The sequence below is a fragment of the Artemia franciscana genome, chromosome 7 (assembly GCF_032884065.1).
Source record: "Artemia franciscana chromosome 7, ASM3288406v1, whole genome shotgun sequence".
In the NCBI taxonomy this organism is placed as follows: Eukaryota; Metazoa; Arthropoda; class Branchiopoda; order Anostraca; family Artemiidae; genus Artemia; species Artemia franciscana.
Genome location: NC_088869.1, coordinates 35,579,178 through 35,602,750, shown reverse-complemented (window position 1 = coordinate 35,602,750; position 23,573 = coordinate 35,579,178). Strand labels below are relative to the sequence as shown.

General features: G+C 36.3%; 1 protein-coding gene across 2 annotated transcripts in view; it reads right to left on the bottom strand.

Moving 5' to 3' along the window:
• LOC136029206 (protein max-like) overlaps positions 1-23,573 on the bottom strand; it is a 33,841-nt gene that overhangs the window by 1,955 nt on the left and 8,313 nt on the right. Inside the window, exons 1-5 of one of the 2 annotated variants that reach the window (XM_065707357.1) lie at positions 16,750-16,854; positions 14,423-14,499; positions 13,143-13,202; positions 9,705-9,815; positions 5,126-5,252 (exon numbers count right to left, since the gene is read on the bottom strand). In XM_065707357.1, coding sequence (XP_065563429.1) covers positions 5,126-5,252; positions 9,705-9,815; positions 13,143-13,202; positions 14,423-14,485 — 361 coding nt within the window. In that variant the 5' untranslated portion in view covers positions 14,486-14,499; positions 16,750-16,854. Of the gene's footprint in view, positions 1-5,125; positions 5,253-9,704; positions 9,816-13,142; positions 13,203-14,422; positions 14,500-16,749; positions 16,855-23,573 lie in introns of those variants that run through there. The other variant, XM_065707356.1, reaches the window with a different exon arrangement.

The window sequence follows — 23,573 nt, the reverse complement described above, 5'->3', positions numbered from 1 at the left end:
AAGTAAATGGACTGAACAAAGTATTACGAATTCTAGCTGATCGGGGGAAAAGCTGTTGACCCATTTTCGAGCGGAGCAAAACTTTTCAAGTTCTTTTTCTGAACGTAGAGTCTCCGCTACTTCAAATAGTTTATCGGATTAAGTTTCAAACCTTTAAGCAGCCGAACCCGACATTTAGAAGACATAAATACTTTTGCAGTATTATCCCTTCGCTTAAACGTAATATTTTGAGTAATCTTGCCCTCTCCAAACGATCCCTGAAAGTTTTGATTCGTTCGATCCCTCAATCCCGAAAATTGCAAGCACGATGTTTAAGTAGCCTGGGTGAAGATAATGGCTTTTGATTTACCTCACTATTACAACGTAAATAGGTTGAAAATTCCCCTGAGGCTAATAATGCCGAAACTTTTCGGCGAATTAAAGACGTACATTTGTCGACCTCCCACATTCCCCTGTCTAAACATAAAGTTCCCTTTCCTCCTCCCCAAAACAATGCGGAAGTTTCAGACCGATATTCGAAACGTCGTCACCGAGATGTTGCACACATGCCATTTTGATAGCCTCTATACATGGTTTCTTCAAATTTACATCTGCCCTACCTCAAAGTCAAATTTTGAGGTCGACTTGGCCCTCCAGCGCCCTTTAAAAATTTCAAATTGATACCAAAGGTGTTCCTGACATACTTCAGATAAGCTATTTTAATAAGTTAGTACATATGGTTACTTTTAGTCTAGAACCTAGTACAAAAGGGCTTACAGTACCCAAAACTTTAAACTGACTGGATACCAAAATCTTTAGACTCCCCCCCCCACGTCAAAATTTTAGGTTCACTTGCCTTCCCCCCCCCCAAGACATTCTCGAGTTGTTGCAGATAAACAAACTACTTTGATAACCTGCTACCGTACACCTGGTACCTGGAATGTCTTTTGATTTACCTCGCTACTCGACGTAAATGAATCTTAATTCACATAGGGGATCATAGCGCAAAAGGGTTTAGGGGGATCATCCACATAATATTTAGCCGCTCGCCCAAAACTAAAATTTAAGTCCCGCTGTCCCCATCCTTCTTCTACAGCACCTGAAAGTTTCAACTCCATGCCTAGCGCGTTACCGAGACATTGCAGATACAGTATTTCGGTGACCCAGATACACAATCTTTTGATCTACCTTTCCCCCCTCCGCCAAGTCAAAATTTGAGAGCCACCTGCCCCCCCCCCTCTGTGTTCACAGAGAGAGAGAGAGAGAGAGGAAAGTTTGATAATTTGATCATTCGGGTGCACATAACCTTTCTTCATCGACTTAGGTATGCGTATTGTATCGAGTATACCCTTGGGAACCTGTGGCAATCTTGGCCAAGCAAACGATCCCAAAGAGCTTTTTGGAAAACCAAGGAAACCCTTATCGGAAAACCAAGACTAAACATGGTCGCCTATTCCATTAAAACCTATCTGTGGACAATGGGTAGTTAACATAATTAAGGGCCATTGCCCCTGTGGCTTAGGGGGAAGCTGTAGCCGCAATGAAATTCTTAATAGACACTTCAATGGGTCTGAGCAAGATGACAAATCTAAAAAATTTGAACTAATGTAATGGAGTTACGAGGAGTCAGGTAGCAGAAGGGATACGGAAGAGGGCTGTTCTCGCTATCAATTTTGACCCTTACAAAAGCACTACTACAACTAACAACTCAAGCGCGATATAACCACATTTTTTGCACAGCATAATATTTGAAATACGGTCGATCAGAAGAGTATACAAAACAATCCGTAGACAATTCCTCTGGAAAACATCTAATAAATCCCCCTCTTTCGGAGTGCCCACGTTACAGAGACACATTTGACCACTCTCATCACTGTAGCTTCCAATATTATAATCTGAATTCGCAGACTCATCTTTCAACAGTGGAAAACACACTGGGCCTTGGCTATTCTAATTTTAACATCTTTACTATATCCATGATGTGTACTAATAATGCTAACTAGATAAGTGAAGCTGTCCTCTTGATCGATCTTCTTGTTACCCAACATCACCTTCCCTTATTTCCAGTCTAAGCGACTTAGTCTTCCTAATATTAATTTTTCGAGACTTTTCTTGCACCTCCAAGCTTTGAAAACATCCAAAAATCATTCATTTTGCTAACATTTTCATCCAGGACGCTTAAACCATCAGAATAATCAAAGTCTAGGAGAGTTTGCTTCCCCATTTGATTCATAGCATTTGCCGTCTTCCTTAGGACAAAGTCCATCAAAATGGTCCATATAAAAGGGGATAGAACGCAACCCTGCTTAACTCCTGATTCAATAGCATACCAGCTACTAACCTCATTTCCTACCTTAACTGCAGTAATATTATTCCCATGCATAGCAATAATCCAATAATTATTGTATTTATCTAGTTTACCATGCAAGGAGAGGGCCTTTGCTAAAGCTCTTCTATCGGCTGAATCAGACGTTCGCTCTTAATCTACACAGCTAAGGACTAAAGGGGTTTGATGACTCGGGCACTTCTTAATTATTTATCTAACAGTAAAAAATTGGTCGACATATCCTCTCCCCTTCCTAAAATCATGGTGTTCTTCTCTTAAAACTTTATCCACACTCTTAACTCTAAAGATTTTCATAATACTACATGATTCGCTTTCTACAGAAACCAAGCTAATGCCTCTATAATTACCACACTCACTCTTATCCCCCTTTATTATAGAGGGGTTCACCTAAAATCACGACTTTTCCAATACAAAAAAAAATTCAAATCCATTTTTAGAACTTATAAATTCAAACAAAATAAATCCCCTCCCCCCAGCGACCACCCCTTCCATATGAAATTCGGGAAAAAACTTGTTGGCCCTTTGTCGGGTTTCATTTTTTGATAAACGAATTTGTTTATATTTTTAGTTTTATATTGGGGTCCCTTTCGCTCAAGGACTAAAGTTTATAAGTTTCGAGCTGATCGCGAAGAAAATTTTGACACTTTCCTGGGTCTCTTTTTTAGCGAGAGTACCATGCCTGCCCCAGATCATCTTCATTTTTACATTTGGTTCCTCGGCTGTAAACCTCAAACTGACAAAGGAAAAAAAGTTTGACCCAGTTCCATCTATCCCCTTTTCCCTCTCACAACAAAATTTTCGAACCTGAGAATAACTCCTGAAAATTTCTAGCCAATCGCACACCTAACATCAAATAATAACCCCCCCTTTCCGTCATAAAACTTCAGTGTAAACAACTAGCATTTTGCACTATTTAACACTCCAGGAGCTACGGCCCCCTAGACTGTGGGGACGCTTCAATTCAGTGTTGCTTCAGCTCATCACAACGTAGAAGCTGCAATTCAGGTTTTCGGTCATCTTCCTTTCTAACTTTAAGTCTGCAGTCAGAGCAGGCTAAATCGCAGCAAACTTTCACAGTTTCCCTTTGTTTTTTATGTGGAAGACTGGCCATCTCTGAATCTGTTAAATCAGATAAATATGTTTGACTAGATCAGATATTTACCTCCTAAAGCTATTCTTAAGTTTTTACAAGTCTCCGTGGCAAATTTCTAAGTTTTAAACAGAATTTTACGGAGACACATTGTTTCAGTTTTTCATCCATTTCGCGGAGTTAATAATTTGCCTAGAACGCGCACACTTCCGCACTCAACAAACTGTTAATCTATATATAAAAAAAAGAAATATCGGTGCTTGTTTCAGCAAACACGTTTCTTAAGCCAACTCACATAATTAGCAAAGCGTTGATTTAAACTATCTCTGGTGCCCTTTCATGTTGTACGAGACTTATTTATAATGGCTATAACTCTCACCAACATTTACTATGAGTTGCCATCAATGTTTACCAACGTCGTCTATGGAACAGAATTGGAGATACAAACCAACAATCAGGGATTGTGTATTAATGATGAGTGGAAACCCATCACCAGAAATTCAGAACCATCTGCGTTACCTGATAAGATCATGTGCTCTCTATACGTTTTTAGTTTTACTTTGTAGCGCCATCGCTAGTGGTGCTAGTGCTATAAGCTTCCTTCTCAATTAAGTAATGCTATACGGTGTTCAACGCAAATAGTTTTAATTTCTACAAGACTCATGCTACATGGGTAAAATTTCAATCTCTTCGCTGTCTTATGTTTTTTTTTTTTTTTTTTTTTTTTTTTTTTTTTTTTTTTTAACCTCAAAATTGATGTCCCACTTTCTAGCTATAATGCAGTTAATAATATAAACATATTTATTATTGTAATGAGAATGTTCTTTAAAATTGACCAGCTCTCAATAAAACAATTGTCTATACTGACTCGATTACTCAATACGATTCAAGTCAAATTGTAACACAATTTCTTCGGAACAAAAACTGCGAAAGAGTGCAAGATATTCGGAGGTTCAGGGAAAATTTTAAGCATTAAAAAAAGAAAGATTGTATACAGTACAGGGGCGCAATGTTTTTAGGAGTAAGGAGCCGCAACCAGAGAAAACTTCATCATCCCAGTAAAAAACATATCATACATAGTATTCAAGATTGTTGCCCTCGGCCAGCCCTGGTACCACCAGAAAAACTAGAAAAATTACAAATAATAAAATCTTTAACACCATCTCTGGAATTTCAAATAATAAGACACATAAAATTTTATAGATTTGCCAGCTACTTTGAAATAAAGCGAGCTGTATATAGCGTTTTGTTAATGCTACTATCAAAATTTAAAAGCACTGAAACCTAAAAGTAAATAATCCTTAAAATTGGACGAAGGCGAGATTTATAAATCAAAACTATATGCACATGTAGGAGCTAAATATGCAAACAAAAGTCTTAAAAAGTTTGTAAGTAGATAAGAATCCAACCAAATCATTCCATCTTCAGTGTCGGTTGGGGTTGCATCCTCACTTCAGGAGGCTACAGAGGGATAATTTAGGAATTTTAAAATAGGACCCTCTACTGCAAGTTATGGATTTGAAATCTATAAAGGAAAAAAGTAGGTCTGATTTGGAAAGTTTATTATAAGGTGCTTGATTGTTTACCAATTTTCGGAAGAGGCCCATTTTTTTGGAAAATAATTTAAAGAAGCAGGAAAATAAGAAACTGTTAACAAGAGAAATTAAAGAAACTATTAAAAAAAAGAAAAAAAAAGGTATGACACTTACTTTGCTGCTCAAGTACTTCATTTTGTCGCTTCAAATCATCTATGTCCTGCTGATGAGCAGAATTTTTCCTTCTCATAAACTGGATATAATCAGCAGCTTTTTTTAAAATTTGAGCTCTACTTGCTTGCTGGAAAGAAAATTGTGACAGCAAGCAATGAAAAAAACGACTTAAAACAAAAAGTCACTGTTGATAAACGCCAAGTTACTGAGGCCAATGTACAAGTGAGCAATGACGAACATCCCAAGGGGTAAACCCTGCCTGACGTAAGAAAAAATGCATTCGAAAAACTCCGTTTTTTCTCCTTAAAGATATTAGGTTATGCAAATAGGGTACAACATGTCCTAGCCTGCTAGAGTGGAGCTTTTCACTCAAAAGCGGAAACTGTTAAAAAACAAAAGCACGACGGAACAATGGATAGCCATTCAAAATAGACTATAAACTCCACTTCGACTCAAATACTGTGCGCTCTAGCCCAAGGAAAAGCGCAAAACCTCCTTTTTAGCTCCGGTAACGATTTGTACTTTCCATATTATTACATACAATCGAAAATGCCAACAGAACAAAAAAAAAATGGAGAGATACAAAAGTCTCTTGGCCTCAGCCAGGATATTCTTTATCTCTTTTTATACCAGCTTAGATATTATAACCCAATAACAAAATGACATATTTCCACTTGAGACCACATCCATTGGTTCCAGCAAGTGTATGCAAAAATCCTTAAGGTCATTCTAATTCTAAGAGAAGTTGGTCGCAAAGAAAAATGACCTATGTTGGAGATCGCGAGCTGCAAAACTCTAAAACAAATATATGACAATGATTGACATAAAGAGAATTCATCAAAGCCGAGAAAGTGGTAACGGGGAGGAACATTTACTTGCTATCGAAGCAACGCTTCCATACTTTTTCTCAACCAACTATCATTTATACGCAAACTACTACTACTACTACTAATAACTCACTGCAGCACCAAGCCGCCTGAGGCCAACACAGCTACGCACGCTCCTCCTCCAACCTAATCTATTTAAAGCCTCCCTCTTTACACCCTCCCAGGAAGTTCCCATTTCCTTTAAATCCTTATTTATGACATCCTCCCAACCCAGACAAGGACGACCTGCTTTCCGTGTAGCCCCAGACGGTTGGCCAAAAAGGACAATCTTCGGTAATCTGTCATCCTTCATCCGTAGAACGTGGCCTAGTCATCTCAACCTTTCTTTCATTATAGCCCCAGAAAGCGGGATTGAACCACACTTTTCGTACAACCTACTGTTTGAAATACGGTCAGTCAGCCGGGTACCCAGAACAATCCGTAGGCAATTTCTCTGGAAAACATCTAGTAAATTTTCATCTGCTTTTCGGAGTGTCCATGCTTCAGAGCCATATTTGACCACTGTCATCACTGTAGCTTCCAATATTCTAATCTTGGTTTGTAGGCTTATCTTTCTATTCTTCCAAACTTTTTTTAACTGTGAAAAAACACCCTGAGCTTTAGCTATTCTACTTTTAACATCTTCACTGCTCCCACCATCTTTACTAATAATACTACCAAGGTAACTGAAGCTCCCAACCTGATCAATCTTTTCGTTACCTAAGGTCACCTGTTCATCTTCACTTATTCCTAACCTTAGTGACTTAGTCTTCTTAACATTAATTTTCAAGCCTATTTTAGCACCCTGAACTCGTAAAACCTCTAAAAATTCATTCATTTTGCTCACACTTTCATCTAATATGCTTAAATCATCAGCATAATCTAAGTCCAGGAGCGTTCTTCCTCCCCATTTGATTCCATGGTCTCCAATTCCAAAGTTATGCCATATCTATCTGCAACCATGAAAAAGATTAAGGACGTCCATCCAGTGGTAAGCAAAAAGTCTAAGAATGATAACCAAGGTGGAAGACTAGGGGGAAAGCACCCTCTGATACACGAAGCATTGACAGCAGTATTTATTCCCTTTCTTAGTCCCCCTTTTTAATTACTCCCTTTCGCAGTCTTTAAAACTGTAACTGTACCGCAAGGTACTTCAACCTTCGATGTTCTTGCAAGAAAACGGGTTAAAATGTACCTTGGCAAGCGGTGAGCACAAAAGCTTGAACTACATCAAATATTAGTGAGCAACATTTGTTACTCGAGATACTGATATTTAGTTAGCTACTTTTACTAGTTCTAGCTTTCACAGCTAGAAATTGTCCTAGCTTTTAACGAGAAGAAATTAGACAAACAAAATATATTTTAGTTTAGACTTCCAGGGTGATTTCGATACAAAGCAAGCAAACGCAATCCGAAATTTGCAGATAATGGGGAGAAAAGGGGCAAACCAAACAGTAGGCGTCTTTCCGCAAAATCAGAATATCCACTCAAGTGATTTTCCCCTTAAGAAGTTTTCAATATTAAGTTATTCTGACACTCATCTTGAAGAATAATTATTTCTACAAAATAAAACCATTAATTCATATTGAAGTTTTTCCTGTTAAAACTGAAAAACAGTGACACAAAAATGTACCCTTTCCGTGAGCCCTTCCCCCTTCCAATTAAAATAATCTGGACAAATCTTCGAAAACAGTATTAAAAGGGGATTAGCCTCTCGCTTGCTTTGATACTGTGGAGCAGGACGCAAGGTAGTATTTGCAAATAGCAGAATTTGTTAAATTTGAACTTAAACATCGAAGTGGATTAGAAACTTGCTGTTATTTTGAAATATATAGCTTGCAGCTCATGTTCAGTATGGGCTAAGGTATTCAATTTGGTGCTTAATTTCATTTGTAACTAGCGTGTATAGTTTACCCTGTTTTATTGTGTTTATCTGACTTAACTTTTTCGATGATAAAATGTGTCTGGTGTATGGCTGACTGTGGCTCGTTTTTTTTAATAGATCAAATAAAAAAGAGATTTTTTCAACTAAACGCAAGGAGCAACATTACATCTTGAAACGAACAGAAACTATTCCGTTTATGAGGGGGGTTGTCTCCTCCTCAATCCCTCGTTCTTCGCGCTAAAGTTTTTCAGTACTTTTAAACAAGCTTCTGATTGTAATTAAACGCCCATTGTGCTTCAGGAGTCTTTCTTAAAGAATTGGGACAAAAAGTCAGCGTTTCAGTTGAAACAACTTCTTTTTTTAATTTAATTTCTGATCATTTCTCAGATAATGCCGGGAGATCTGGCTCCCCCTGCATAGAAAACGCCCTTCCCCCACGAAAAGTTTCCTCTAAGTAAAATACACCCCCACCCAGAAAATTCCTCCTCGGCCAATTTGATCCTAGCCAAAAATTCACCCAGAAAAATTTTGCGGACGATTCTACCTGTCTGGAAAATTCTACCTAACATATTTTCCTTTGAAAAAGACTTAAAATTTCTGATCGTTTTCAAATCATGCCAGAACATCCCCCACTCCGTGGAAAGTTTTCCAAGAATCACCCCATGCTAAGTTACTCCCACAGAAAATTTCCCTGTTACGAAATTTTATTACGAAAAATTCCCATAGAGAATTTCCGAGAAAAATCTCCCCCACGAAAAGATCCTCCATCAAATTCTAATCCCGCAGAAAGTTTCCCCAGACAGTTCACCCAGAACATCTCCAAATATTAAATTTAGTCGGCAAAGATAAATAAAGAATTCCATATAGGGATTATGATAAATTCATATAGTTTAAATTTCCCCTGGAAAGTTCACACCGGAAATCCCCCCCCCCAACCCCAAATTTCATAACTTACAGCCCTTTCCCTAAGGACATTGGTAGGGTCATGTTATCCCCACAGACATGTTTATTAAACATTTTAATTATGCTGAACAAAATGGATATTTTAAGATTTGACTGGGCGACTTTAGGTAAAAAAAAAGGAGTGGGATAAGAGGCTAGTTGCCCTCCAATCTTTGTAGTCACTTACAAAGTGCACTAGAGCTTTTAATTTTCCGTTAGAATGAGCCTCACTCGATAATCTAGGACCATTGGTTCGATACGATTAACTTTGAAAAAAAAAGAATAAACCAACATCCGTCACCTTTCTTCTGAAAAAAAAACGAAATTCCACATTTTTGCAGATGGGAGCTTGAAACCTCTACAGTAGGGTGAGCTTAAAACCTCTACAATAGGGTAATCTGATACACTGAATCTAATGATGCGATTTTCATTAAGATTACTTGACTCTTTGGGAGTGTTTTCCTCTTTTAAAAAATCAGGCAAATTTTCTCCAGCCCGCTGCATTTGATGGGTAACATTACACTTAATGAATCTTACCACGAACTGTTTGATCTACCATTATGTTTTATCGTATTAAGTTTTAACCATTCAAATTTCAGGATCAATTTACATAGCAAATTTTGAACTTGTTTGTTTGTAAGGGGATTTATAATAATATCATTACTTTTGGAAATTATATAGGTTAATACCACTTAGAGGAGAGAAGGTGGAATTTAAAAAAATTACATCATCAGCTCAGGCAAAATAAATTATTCGGTAGTTATTAAACAATAAGGGGAGGAGGGGATCTCAATTTTTCTAGGTCTTCAGTTTTACTAACTCAGACGGGATGCCGCTTCTCCACACACACACTAAGACTAATGAACATTGTTATTTGAATATTTACCTTCTCTCCTTGAAGAGACGGCACGGAATCTCTCAAGCAAGAAAAACTGTCTTTAATGTGGTCTCTCCTTTTCCTCTCCAGGGCGTTATGGTGAGCTCGTTTGTCCAAAGGCTGTAAAAAAAATTACATGAATTATATTTCCAGAGTAAATTGATAAGACATTTGCATTATACTAAAATTTATAGAGCAAAATTAAATACACAAAAAAACATCTTTTGAACAATAGTCACTAAATAAAATTAACGCGAATTTAGAATCAATTTATCTAATAATAGGTGAGCACCTGAAAAAATTAAATACTAATGAAGAAAAAATCAAAATGAAATGTTTTAAACCCAGCTAGGAAAGTCACACTGCCACTACTCTAAATAGTACAAATACATCCAATTTAGTTGTATTTGAATAATAAGCTCTTTTGTTCCTTTTTTTATTTTCAAGTGTCAACTACATTATTCAAAGGTGAATGGAAACAAGTTCGTACTAGTTTCTTTCTATTTTCTTACACGGACTTCAATTGACACTCATGATTACAATTAAATAAAAAAAACGAGTTTTTTTAACTGAAAGTAAGGAGCGACATTAAAACTTAAAACGCACAGAAATTACTTCGTATATGAAAGAGGCTGCTTCCTCATCAACGCCCCGCTCTTTACGCTAAAGTTTGACTCTTTCTCTCAATTCTTCTTTTTAAAACAGTAAAAAACTTTAGCGTAAAGAGCGGGGCGTTGATGAGGAAGCAGCCTCTTTCATATACGAAGTAATTTCTGTGCGTTTTAAGTTTTAATGTCGCTCCTTACTTTCAGTTAAAAAAACTCGTTTTTTTATTTAATTTCTGAACGTTTTTGAATCAATGCATGTTTTGATTTTGGCTCTCCGCAGAGGAATAATCAAAACGAAATTTTGCATATTTTTTGGGAGGGGGGGGGGGCTAAATGGCTTTCTCATAATTTTGATCGAATGATTTTGAGAAAAAAAAGAGCGGGGGCGAAGCCTAGTTGCCCTCCGATTTTTTGGTTAATTAAAAAGGCAACTAGAACTTTTAATTTTTTACGAATCTTTTTTTTGGTAAAAGATTTACGTAACTTATAAATTGGCTTACGTAAAGAACTTTTGTATTCTCATGTTTTTATTATATATATGAGGGGATTCGCCCCATCGTCAGTACCTCGCTCTTTACACTAAAGCTTAAATTTTATCCCAATTCATTAAGAATGACCCCTGAATCACAAAAGCCGTAGAATAAATAGTTGAAATTACTAAAAATACTTTAGCGTAAAGAGCTAGGTATCATAAGGAGGTGAGCCCCTTATATGGGTAATAATTTCTGTTTGTTTTAAGTTTTATTGCTGTTCCTTACTTCCAGGTGAAAAAGCTTTTTCACATTTATTTTTTTTTTTTTTTTAATAATGCTAGTAAATCCAGCTCTCCCTTCACGGAAGTTTTCTTCTCCCATGACAAATTCTCGATGGAAAGTTCCCCAGCATATCCCCCTCTTCTCAACCCCTTCCCCTAACCAAAAAAATCCTCCTGAAAACGCCTGTATACTTCCCAATAACCATTACTATATGTAAGCACAGGTCAAAGTTTGTAACTTGTTGCCCCTCCCACGGGGACTGTGGGGGAGTAAGTCGTCCCCAAAGACATAGTTATAAGGTTTTTCGACTACGCTGAATAAAATGGCTATCTCAGAATTTTGATCCGTTGACTTTGGGAAAATAATTAGCGTGGGAGGGGGCCTAGGTGCCCTCCAATTTTTTTGGTCACTTAAAAAGGGCACTAGAACTTTTCATTTCCGTTAGAATGAGCCCTCTTGCAACATTATAGGACAACTGGGTCGATACGATCACCCCTGGAAAAAAAAACAAAAAAAAAAAACAAAAAAAAAACAAATAAACACGCATCCGTGATCTGCCTTCTGGCAAAAAATGCAAAATTCCACATTTTTGTTGATAGGAGCTCGAAACTTCTACAATAGGGTTCTCTGATACGCTGAATCTGATTGTGTGATTTTCGTTAAGATTCTATGACTTTTAGGGGGTGTTTCCCCCTATTTTCTAAAATAACGCAAATTTTCTCAGGCTCGTAACTTTTGATGGGTAAGACTAAACTTGATGAAACTTATATATTTAAAACCAGCATTAAAATGCAATTCTTTTGATATAGCTATTGGTATCAAAATTCCATTTTTTAGAGTTTTGGTTACTATTGAGCCGGGTCGCTCCTTACTACAGTTCGTTACCACGAACTGTTTGATTCATTACATTTGTAACAACAAACATATATTACTTAATTCATAATCTTAGATAAAGTCAAACTGAACCTAGGAAAAAAAAAATAAGAATTCCAGAACAAAAATGGGAAGGTTCAGTATCAAATGAACCCTCAGAATTATAATAAAAATACAAGCTCAAAGATTTTTGCGAAAATTTTATGCAGTTTTAGTTGTACAGAAACCATCTTTAACATGTTTCTTTATGTTTCTTTAAACATAAAGAAACCATTTTGATGCTAACTTAGTTTATTTTGGGTTTAAACAGTATTTATGACAAAAAACTGATTAGGTTTACTTTGCTGCTAGACCCCCCCCCCTCAATTGTCGGGGCTCAAAAATCAGAAGAAGAAAAACTAATTTTTGTATAATGTAGCCTCAACACTGGTCAGCAGAGTAAGTTAGTCTTTTTCCGGTGCCCCGTCTAATATTCTAAAAATAATTTTCACTGGCTCTGCTAACATGAAAAAAAAAGCTATTTGTTATTTACTACCTTTTATAAATATCTGTACAAAGGCAAGGATCTGGAATAGTTATATTCAATAATGGAGTGACTTACCTGTCTCCGAGGAAATCAAATATCTACAAGAGATTACTTTTTTTGCGATATAACTCACCCCCAAGCCTCAGACTAACAGTACAAATAATTTTTTAGTAGCGTATTAGCTAATAAAAGAGTAGTAATAAATATAATCATAACTCATGACTATTTAGTAAAATGGTCACTGGATTAGAACATTCAATGCTGTGGCACAGTAACACACGAGTTAATATGCCCACAGCACAACCCGCGAAAATATATCAAATTTTTCTTATATAACTTTTTATATATATATTTAGAAATAAATATACTTCTTATATAATTTTTTCTTATAATTCAAATATAACTTAATACTAAAAATAATTTTCACCGGCTCCGCTAATCTGAAAAAAAAAATTATTTGTAATTTATTACCTTTTATAATTGTCTGTACAAAGGCAAGGATCTGGAATAGTATATTCAATAATGGAAGGAATTACTGTCTCCAAGGAAATCAAAATATCTACAAGAGATCACATTTTTTGTGATATAACCCAGGCCTCTGACTAATAAGTACATACAAATTTTTAGTAGCGTATTAGCTAATAAAAGAGTAGTTAGAACTATACCAAAAATTCAAGAAACATACCTGACTAGAGCTGTAAGAATAGCCTTGCCCAGATGAAGAATATCCATGCTGATCATCTTCCTAAAAGTGGGATTTATTACCAAAATAATTCAAAGCTTAAACAATGCACATGAACATAAATGGGTGTGCAAAATACAGTCACGCACATAAACAAAAGAAAATTTAAAAATACCTTTGTCTACTACATCTTTTGTGTAAAAGGAAAAAGAGTAAAAAAAAATCATATAATAAGGGGTACAAGAGACTACATATGCTGAGTACAGTTTCAACTTAATATTACAGAAATGATTCAAAACGAATATATATGACTTCTCTAGCTCTTGTTTGTCTTATATTACATTTAATATAAGGGGTTACAGATATTTTACAGAAAACTTGAAAAGCTCAGTGTTTTCGTTTATATCCCTTCTGGTAGCACAATCTATTTCTTTTGTAAATGAAGAGAACGATAAGATTAAAATAGTCAAGACCTTGACATTTATGAGATTTCTTACCCTTGTGACAGCTCCAAAACAAGGCTGACTATCATACCACTTGGGGCAGAGGACAAAAGAGCACGCTCACTATATTGAAACCTGACTGATAACTAAATCCTGGATCATTGTGATAAGTTCTCAGCTCTTGCTTTCCACATCTTTTTTTTTTAATTCTTCTTGTTTGGTTCATTTTGACGAAGTTAGAATGTTAACAATTACCCCTAAATACTAGAAAAGGAATTTCAGAGGCTATTGAAATAAAGAGAAATTTTCAAAGGCTTAGATGGCGGTCAGATAAGTCTAGGTGAGTTTGGGACCCTCGTTTTGAATAAACTAAAGAAAACTACATTCTAACAAAACGGATTGCTGCTATTTCAGCCTCTTGAAATACAACACAGTCTATATTCTTTCACTGTTTTGCACTTTTTATATTCTATTTTTGTTTTCAGTTATTCCTATTTTGGACCCCTTATGATTTAATTTTTTTTTTCTCATGGTCTGGGCTTTTTTTGGCTCATGTTTTTTCAGAGAATTTAGATTCAAAAAGCCTGAGTATGACGCGACAAATGACCAGTACAATACCCCTTTATTCCCCAATTGATGAAATGGCAAAGGTGCCGGCTTCAGAAATGCCACAACATTTTGCATTAAATTAACATTGATGTGATTATTTCAATGATGAATAATCCCAATATCAGATGTTAATTACATAACACAAATATCTTCTCCATTACTGTTTAAACAGAATTTGAACAGAACTTCATAAACCAGGTTTTTACATAAAGAGAAAAGACTATCTATTACCTCACTTTCTATATCAATATCTCTTTCATCATCAGACATTTCTCCATATTTGTCATAAGGCATTATTCACTGATAACCTAAAAAATAACATGTGATTACAGCAATATTGTCTACATGTTCTACCAGTAAGATAGCTCCTGGTTTACACCTACTATGAATAAGTAATACCAAGAAATTTGAATAACTCCTGGCTGGATTTTGTGTCTAAAATCTGAGGTATTTTAAAAAACAAGCATATATAAACGAAGGCAGATCTAGAGCAAAATCTGGAGGGGGGGGGGCAATTTGACGTGAGCATCAATAATTGACAAGTTTACTTATAAAGGAGTAAAAAAAAAATGGAATGAATTATCTGCAAATTTTGCAATTATTTTCTGCAAATTTTGTCCCAAATCTGGTTAAGTAAGAAACTGAGCATTTACATCTATTACGCAAAGAGTGAAAAGTGGAAATGACATACCTTCTCTACCCAACAGTAGCTTCAAGCTTTGTAGAACTTTTTAGGAGAGATGAGGAAACGATATGTTTACTTGGGTCTTGGTGATGTCATGCACCAGAAGGATTGGCTTTTTGCCCATTTCCTCCAGAGCCTGATAGCTCTAGTATGAAGTGCAGCATGCCTAATTTGCTTCTAAAAAGTTTGAGATGGAAAGGATAGCAATGTTAAAGATAGGCAGTTTCATTTTATTTCTCCAGTGATGTAAATTCAAAAATCTAGCATAATACTAACTTAAACAGTGTGCAGCATCCTTACCTTTGAGCTAAAAAGTGTTTGGGGTAGGCTATAGAAAGGGCCCAAAGCTCACTTTTATTCTTCAATAAAGGTGATTGAAATTCATTATGTGATACTGGTTAAGTAAGGAGGATCATGCCTATCTTCTTCAAAAAGTGGTTGAGAGAGGGTAGAGGGAACATGGACTCAGTTTGTGCTTGCTAGAAATACTAACTGAAAATCCTTTCAGGGTTTTGGTCCCAGCATAGTACACCATGCCTAACTTTCTCTTAAATGTTAGCAGTGTTTTTTTTTTTTCCATGCAGCCAATAGTGTGCTGCAAAAAAAGCTACCACCAAAAGTGCTTCATTGTACCAGTACAATACTGCAAGTTTTAGTGGCAGTCCACCAACGCTTTTCAACACTGAATCTTTCTCAATTCCAAGTGACATATACAGGAAGGACTTCTGTAGGAGACTGGAATAGGGATAAAGGCATTGCTAACTAAAATGTTTGGGGATGGGGGGAGGGTATTTTACCATATTTTGATTTTATGCACTGAGAGTGGTCTTTTGTCAGTGATTTAAGTTGTATATTTTCATCAGCCCATTTAACAAATAAGAAAATTGAGCCTTTAAAATAGTGTTGATTTGGGCCACTATTTCACTGACTTACTGAGAACTTGGAGGGAAAGGCGGGGTCCTGTCCCAGTATACATAATACCCCCAAGGGGAGGGGTTACAGTAAAGTGATTTGCTTCTAGGAGTGATTTATATAAGTGTTTTATAGTATAGTAGTTTTCAAAATTCTACATGCGTTTCTTTCTGGAGAGAGCAACCTCTAAATAAATACCATTGTCTATAACCGTTTTCTGCAGGCAAATATTAAGAAGAAAAGCATCATTTTAGGGAATTAAAATAAATTTTGTAAACAAAGCAAGTAATAGTCTATAATTTGAAAGAACATAAAAAGATACAGGTAAGTTACAGAATAGCAGCTCTCAAGAAGGAAACATGCTAGAATAAAATACAGATGCTTTTAAATGGCTAATTTTATGTTCTTTTTGTTGATAAAGTCACATCAGTAACAATTCATCCCTAACCCCTATGAAGGTCCCATTTATAGCCTTAGAATATTTAGACTACCAAATTTACAGTTTTCAACATAATTTTGCTTGGATGAAAGTGAATATGTCAGTTGATGCCTTTTCTTATGCTTTTTTATAGTTCAATAATTATTTGTCAGGGGAATTCCACTTTGAGCCCCAAATGGGGCCCCAAAATTTAAAATAGTCCATAGTAACAAAAAGTTTAAAATCATGTTTCTAAACAAAACTGGAAAGGAAAAGAAAAATAATGATTTCTAGCTGATTCAAGCATGTAATTATTATTTCAGTTGGTCTTAATAGTAATACATTATTTTGAAAACAAAATTATACCAATTTTTGAGAGCCTGAAACTTGTCAAAAATGCTGCTGCCATGCTGCCTATAGACAGAAACGTGATTTTAAAACAAGACAGGAATTCTATGGCCCTGCATGCACTGTCAAATATCTCCCGAGAATGGGATCTGATAGTTTGGTATTACCTCTTTTCTTTCATTACTTTTGACTCACCAGTTTCATTTTGTTCAGTGCTTCTACTATACTTGAATTTTTGGGGATTTCTCCAGAAATCTTGCAAAAACAGAGCAGCAAAAACCCTTGGGCCTAGAAGCATCAATCCTGTAAATTTAACCATGGTTACTATGGACTGTTTTGAGCCTTATAAACGCTCCCCCAGAAATGATTCTTGAACTATGAAAGAGCATAAGGGAAGGCATCAAGGGGCATATTCAATTTCATCCTAGCTATTGTGTTGTAAACTACAAATTTGCCTAAGTTTTTAACTCATTTAAACTATTGTTTTTATCTAAAATTCAGCCTTAACACCCAGGCAAAAGTGGATATATCAAATCTAAACAGTGTAACTGGTTTTACAATGGATCTATTAATGGATAGAACCACAGATACATACATAATTAGAACTAGGCTATATGTATCCATTAAGGCAAGGGAATAGGATGTATTATCAGTTAATAAGCAGCCTAATATATTTGAAAGGAGGATAAAAATAGGAATTTAATTATACTCTTTTTTATTTTGTTAGTTTTTTGTATGCAGCCTACGACTATACAGGGGTAGGGGGACACAACTTTAACTCTTAAAGTGTAAAAATATCAATATGAAAATTTCTCTCTTTTTTTAAGCATTCTATTTCTAAAGATCTACCGTTCTACAAGCCTAGAGAAGGACCTGTAGAGAAAGAAACACGTTAAGAAAACATTTCATACTTCATAATATGCAGAATAATTGTAGCTAGCACATTTTGCATGCAACCCTGAATTACTTTGCCCTTAACCCGACCCCTTAATGTGCAAATATATGACCTAATCCCATATTTCCAATGCATTGTGCCACCAGTTTTTCTAGTTCTTGTTTTGCCATTGTTGATTCAATTTACAGGTAAATAGGTTGAAACAAGAGAGAGAGTGAGAGAATGGATAAGAAATATATAATATTGGCTATATATTTACACATTAAGGTATTTGGGGTAAAGTACAGCAGGGCTGCATGCAAAATGTGTTGGCTACAATTGTCCTAAAAATTTTGAAGCATGAATTGTTTTCTAAAAATGTTTTTTTCTCTGGGCTTATACTCTAAAAATTGGGTAAACAGTGAGCAGTTCATATTATTGACCTACACTACCTAGGGGATAGGGGGGAAAGGGGATAGGTTAGAAATAAAAAAATTTAGCAATGAATCCAGGGCCAAAAACATACTTTGGTGAAGGTATTGTCATGCTTCCCCCTTTTCTGATTTCTAAGTCTTATAAATTTGCCTACTTGACAGTTCTATACCAATTAAAATCTTGACAAAATAACATTTTACCTTAATTTTCAGTTATCAGTTTGTTTTTCTCTGGGTTTAGTTCTGAAAATGCAATTCTGGTTATTGGAGTGGGATTTTAAGCCATATATATTCATATCCAAACATGGGAGGGTTTTGTACAGTGTGATCCAGATTTGTCTTAGTGGAAAACTGTAATTTGAATGACATTGTTGATCTGATTTGCTATGCTTTTCCACAATTTGGGATCATGGTTACTAGACTGTCCACATCAATTTCCACAGGAGCAAATTACCCATAAAGGACAGGAGCAAATTACCCACTGGAGCAAATACCCATAAAGGTGGGAGTTTTATTTTGGAATCCAGTGTTGCATATCTCCATTTAGAATTGCCACACTGAGTTTTTCTGCTGCTTGTTTGTCTTTGAAACATATTCGCCTTTCAGTTGGGGTTCACTTAAGTTCTTGAACCTGCTTTGTTATGCTAGAATCATTGTTACAAAGATCGTCAATGAAAATTTTCCTTGCAGCAGTGGAGGGTGGCTGAATCAACAGTTTTTTTTTCAGAACAACTTTATAGGTGGCTCTTGGCAGGATTTGGGATTTCTCATTTGGCTAGCTCCTTGCTCTTGGCAATAAGAATTTCTACCTTTGCATTTAGCTTGTTGATGTTTTTAGTAACAAATGCACTGATTTGACTTGTGCAATAACAAAAGTCAGTCAGTAACTCTATTCTTTTTATGTCACATTGTTTGAACATTTTAATTATAATAAGAACATTTTCATTGTTATTCTGCTGCACTGGAGAGTGTACATTTTCATGAACAATAGAATAGATAAGAATCATTGCTTCCTTAATTGATCTCTTTTGAAGAAGTTGGTGCATGTTCTCACTATTTCATCCTTTGGTATACCACTATGCATTGACCTGAGCAGAATTTATATCAATGAATTTATCCACATCCCATGCCACTGCTATAATTTTCAGGACTTTGGTCATCTAGCAGCTAAATGTCAAAATGCTAAACATTATGCAAGACTTTGCAAAGACAGACATGCATTGCAAAAAGAACTTCCTTGTGAAAAGTCTATTTGCTGTGTGCTTTGCAAATCTGGTAGCCACCCATGTTACAGCATCTGTTGTCCAAAATTGTTGAATGGAGTAAAAAAAAAAATCACTATCATCCATCTCTTAAAGCAGTATCTTAAAACAGAAATCTGAGGGATAAACTACCAATTCTTAAAAAGATTGCTGAAGACAATTGCATAGTTTGCATATAAGAACACTTTTTTAGCAAAGACAGCTCAAGTTGTATCAATTTCTCTGACAAGCATCAGTTCTTTATTGAAGAAGCAAGGTTTACTGGAACCAGAAGGCCTTCTGAAGCATCATGATTATAATCAAAGATAACCTCACCTCCAAACTTTTTGAATAGCATGAAAGTTTTGTTCCAGTGGAAGTCTCTGGGTTTATTTTAGTATGTGTGTACCTTACCACAAACTATAAGAATGAAAAATCAGAGAGAAAATTCAACCCACCTGTGTGAAACTTGGTAAGTGCATATTGAGAGTAAAGCAGTTGGGCCATGGCTATTTCATTATTGGCAATTTCAATTGTGACCTCACTGATTGTGATAACACAAGAACACAAGTAGCTTTCAGAATATTGCCAGACAGTTTCAAAATTCTGAATAAAGATACAAACTTCACTTATTGTCATAAAAGTGGCTCTGTTTCTACCCTTGATAATATGAAAAAAACTTCGTTTTCTTAAAGAGTTAAAGAGGCTGTACAAAAGAGTCTTTAAAAGCGGGGGTTTGGGGAGCGGCAGCCCCCCTACTGCCTCTCCTAATTCCTGTACGTTTTAAGGTTCGACTTTGGGATGCAGCCTCTTTAACTCTTTAAGAAAACGAAGTTTTTTTCATATTATTTCTGTACGTTTTTCTACAATCCATGGTGGATGTAATTTAATAATAATTTTCCATGTTTATTTTCTCGCTTTCTGTATCAATAAATTCAAACTGACAAAATTATCTAATTTTGATAATTTTAATAGTTTAGCAGCTTCATTAAAAATTTAGCAGCTAGTGGTTTTTACCCACCCGCCTCTGGTTTATTGGCCCAGCGCGCTTCCGCTGCGCCAAGCTGCTGTTATGCTTGTTATCAAAAAAGTTATTACAATAAAAAATTTCACCAATGGCTTCAATTAGGAAATCAATTTAAATGGTTCTTTTAACTTGCTTCCATCAAGCCTTACCCCCGCTTCAGTATAAATTCTTGTGAACATTCCAGTATGTAATTCTGATCACATGTTTCCATGTTTATTTTCTCCCTTTCTGTATCAATAAATTCAAACTGACAAAATAACCTAATTTTACAAATTTTAAAAAGTTAGCAGCTAGCGGTTTCGATCCACCGACCTCTGGGTTATAGGCCATGCACGCTTCCGCTGCGCCAAGCTCCTGTTAGTGTAAGAATTTTTCAAACAAGTGATGTTATTACAAGAGAAAATTTTATCTTCAATGGGGAAATGGGTTTTTCTAAGCTAGAAAATCGGGGGGTTAAGATTTTCCGACGAAACTTTCCAGGGCACTTACTCGGAGAATTCCGCGTCGAATGAGTCTTCGTACACCCAGATCCGATGTCGGCTGTGACCTGTAGGCGTGGCAGAAAAAAAAGGGTTTCTGTCATTTTTCTCAAATAAAAATTTTACGGATTAAGACTGAATTTTTTGAAGCTTTCAGTCAGTCTCACCATGTGGAGCTGATCATTTTGATGTACTTGATGTTGAAATTCGTAACTTTTAACAACAAAAAACTTAACATGGGCTCTTATAGGGAAATGGGGTTTTTCTAAGCTAGAAAATTGGGGGGTTAAGATTTTCCGAGGAAACTTTCAAGCAAAATTACTCGGAGAATTCCGCGTCGAATGAGTCTTCGTACACCCAGATCCGATGTCAACTGTGACCTGTAGGCGTGGCGAAAAAAAAGAACATGAACATTATGTGGCTATGCGTGGTTTCTGGAAAACAGGGAAGGAGTTATCGGATCGAGCTGAAATTTCGCGGATAAGCTCCTGGGCCCAAGGGGACCTTAACTTGTGAATTTCAGCCCGATCGGACAACATTAAAGGGGGGCTGGGGTTGGGGGGTCGAAACTTTCGGCCAGATTTTCCCCATGAAGGAAAAGTCAGAGGGGGATGAAATTTGGCAGGTTTCTTAGTTGGAGCTCGGGCTACAAAATGCATCCCTCCCCATCCCTCTGCGACCACTTGAACCGAAGATCGCTTAACATTGTCGTGGTTCGCCTCTTTAAAGAGGCACGAGTGTGCCTCCTTGACCATGATGTAACATCAATTGACATGCAGAATCTATCTGTGTGAGTGTTAGTTGACCACACACTTATTGATCATTTACCCATATCCCTGCATTAAAAAGCCCATTTCCTGAAGTACAAAAACAAGCAGCACCAAAGTTCAAATTTGTACAAAACTGGAAGCTCAATCATGCTGCAATTCAGTATTATCAGCAAGTGTGTGATAGTATACTTGAAAAGGTTAAAGTCCCCTTTCTGCTACTAATGTCCAATTGTAGCCTCCCAATTGCAAAGCAGAATTTTTTCTTCAACTTCTTCTTCTTCTTATTCAGCAGACGGGCTTTTCAGTTGATACTATTTAGCCCTTTTCCTTTTGGCTCACTCTGTGAGATCGACAGAGCTATGGAGCTGGTTTGTCTTGTATGATTTGTATCTGCTCAGATTTCTTGAAGTATATCTTTTGATACCAGCAGTTGAATTACAAGAGAGTATATATTGATCTCTGTGCTCTGCGGGAGAGTATGGTCAGCAAGACTCTTGGCTGTTAGTGGAATTTTGTGGTGTTTGAAGCATTCTACCATTTTACGTCGCAGGGTATACTGTGCAGACGTCAGCATATTACATTCAAATAGGCAGTGATCTATTGTTTCATTCTTAAGATTACATGACCTGCAAAGGGGGGACGAGGGAACTTCGCCACTTGAATTAGGAATCTGATATGAAAATGCCTGAAAATTTAGCCCATTTGAACCTGACCGAATCCTATGATAAATCTTGGAAAGGTGCTTACTTGGGAAAGGTGATGGGGTAGGATTCTTATTAATTATCAGTACCTCTGTAAATCTCCAGCGGTGAATATCTCTAATGGGGATTGGTCTCCCACTTGGCTGGTCAATATTTAAAGCATTTTGGGCTATTTCATCTGCCTTATGGTTACCTATTATACCTGAGTGGCTTGGAATATACTGTATATGAGTTAAAATACCTTTTGAAGCAAAAATATCAATAATCCTAAGACAAAGAAATGTGTCAATATCCATCTTATTTTGAGAAGCTGACGAAAGAAGCTCTAGGCTTGACAAAGAATCAGAATATATTATAATATTATTAATATTAACTTTCATATATTCATTAACCATGAGGAAATCTAGTGCCATGATTATGGCGTTTAGCTCGGCAGACATCACAGATGAATTATCTTGTAATCTCTCTCCTAAAGCGATATTATGGGTTGGGAAGAAAGCTCCGCTTGCCACTTTCTCATTCATTTTGGACCCATCTACAAAAATTTGGAAATAGTTTTTATAAGCAACATTATTTAGTTCGGCAAATTTTTTCTGAATAAAAGAAATGGGGGTAAGTTCTTTGGTCCACTTTGAGAAGTCAGTCTTTATTATGGGGGTTGACCAACTCCAAGGGGGGGTCTGGGGGAATGTGGGTGCAATAGATTTTACTGGCACCGGGAACTTCTTCTGGATATTTGCATATTCATTTGCAACGCCTCTAAACATAGATGGATTTCTTAACCAGTTATGCAGGGTATGAGAATCATTGGCTTCAATTTTTGTAAGGTACTTAATTAGTAGAGATCTTCTTCTTTCATTTATTGGTGATAGTCCACTCTCAGTAAGCAGAAACTTAGTTTTTGTTGGTTTCCTAAGACCAAATATAAGACGAATTATATCATTTTGTGTCGTTTCGATTTTTTGCATGTGGGCATGTGGTGCACAAGCACCATACACTATGAGGCCATAATCAATATGGGGTCTTATATATGATTTATAAAATTGGATTAGTGTTTTCTCATTACAGCCCCATGGTGTGGCTAGTAGCCTTTTAATTATTCTTGTTTTTCTATAGCACTTTTTTATTGTATTTGTGATGTGGAGGTGGAAATTTAGTTTTTGGTCAAGTATGAGCCCTAGGTAATTAATTTGATTGTCCTCTGGGATAAGTATTCCATTTAATGTTAGCCTAGCATCATAATGATTTCGCTTATGGTGGAATTGGATAATTTTTGACTTTGTGGGTGCAGTAGGTAAAATGGACTTTTGAGAGAACTTTTCAAATTGGAAAAGTGCATTTTGCAACTTTGAATGCATAATCTCGAAGGTATTGCCAGTTGCCCATAATACCAGATCGTCAGCGTACTGTAGATTGGTATGTGGGAGGTTCATGTCCCACAGAAAAAGTGAAAATAGGAGGCAGCTCAGGACTGCACCCTGTGGAAGGCCTTT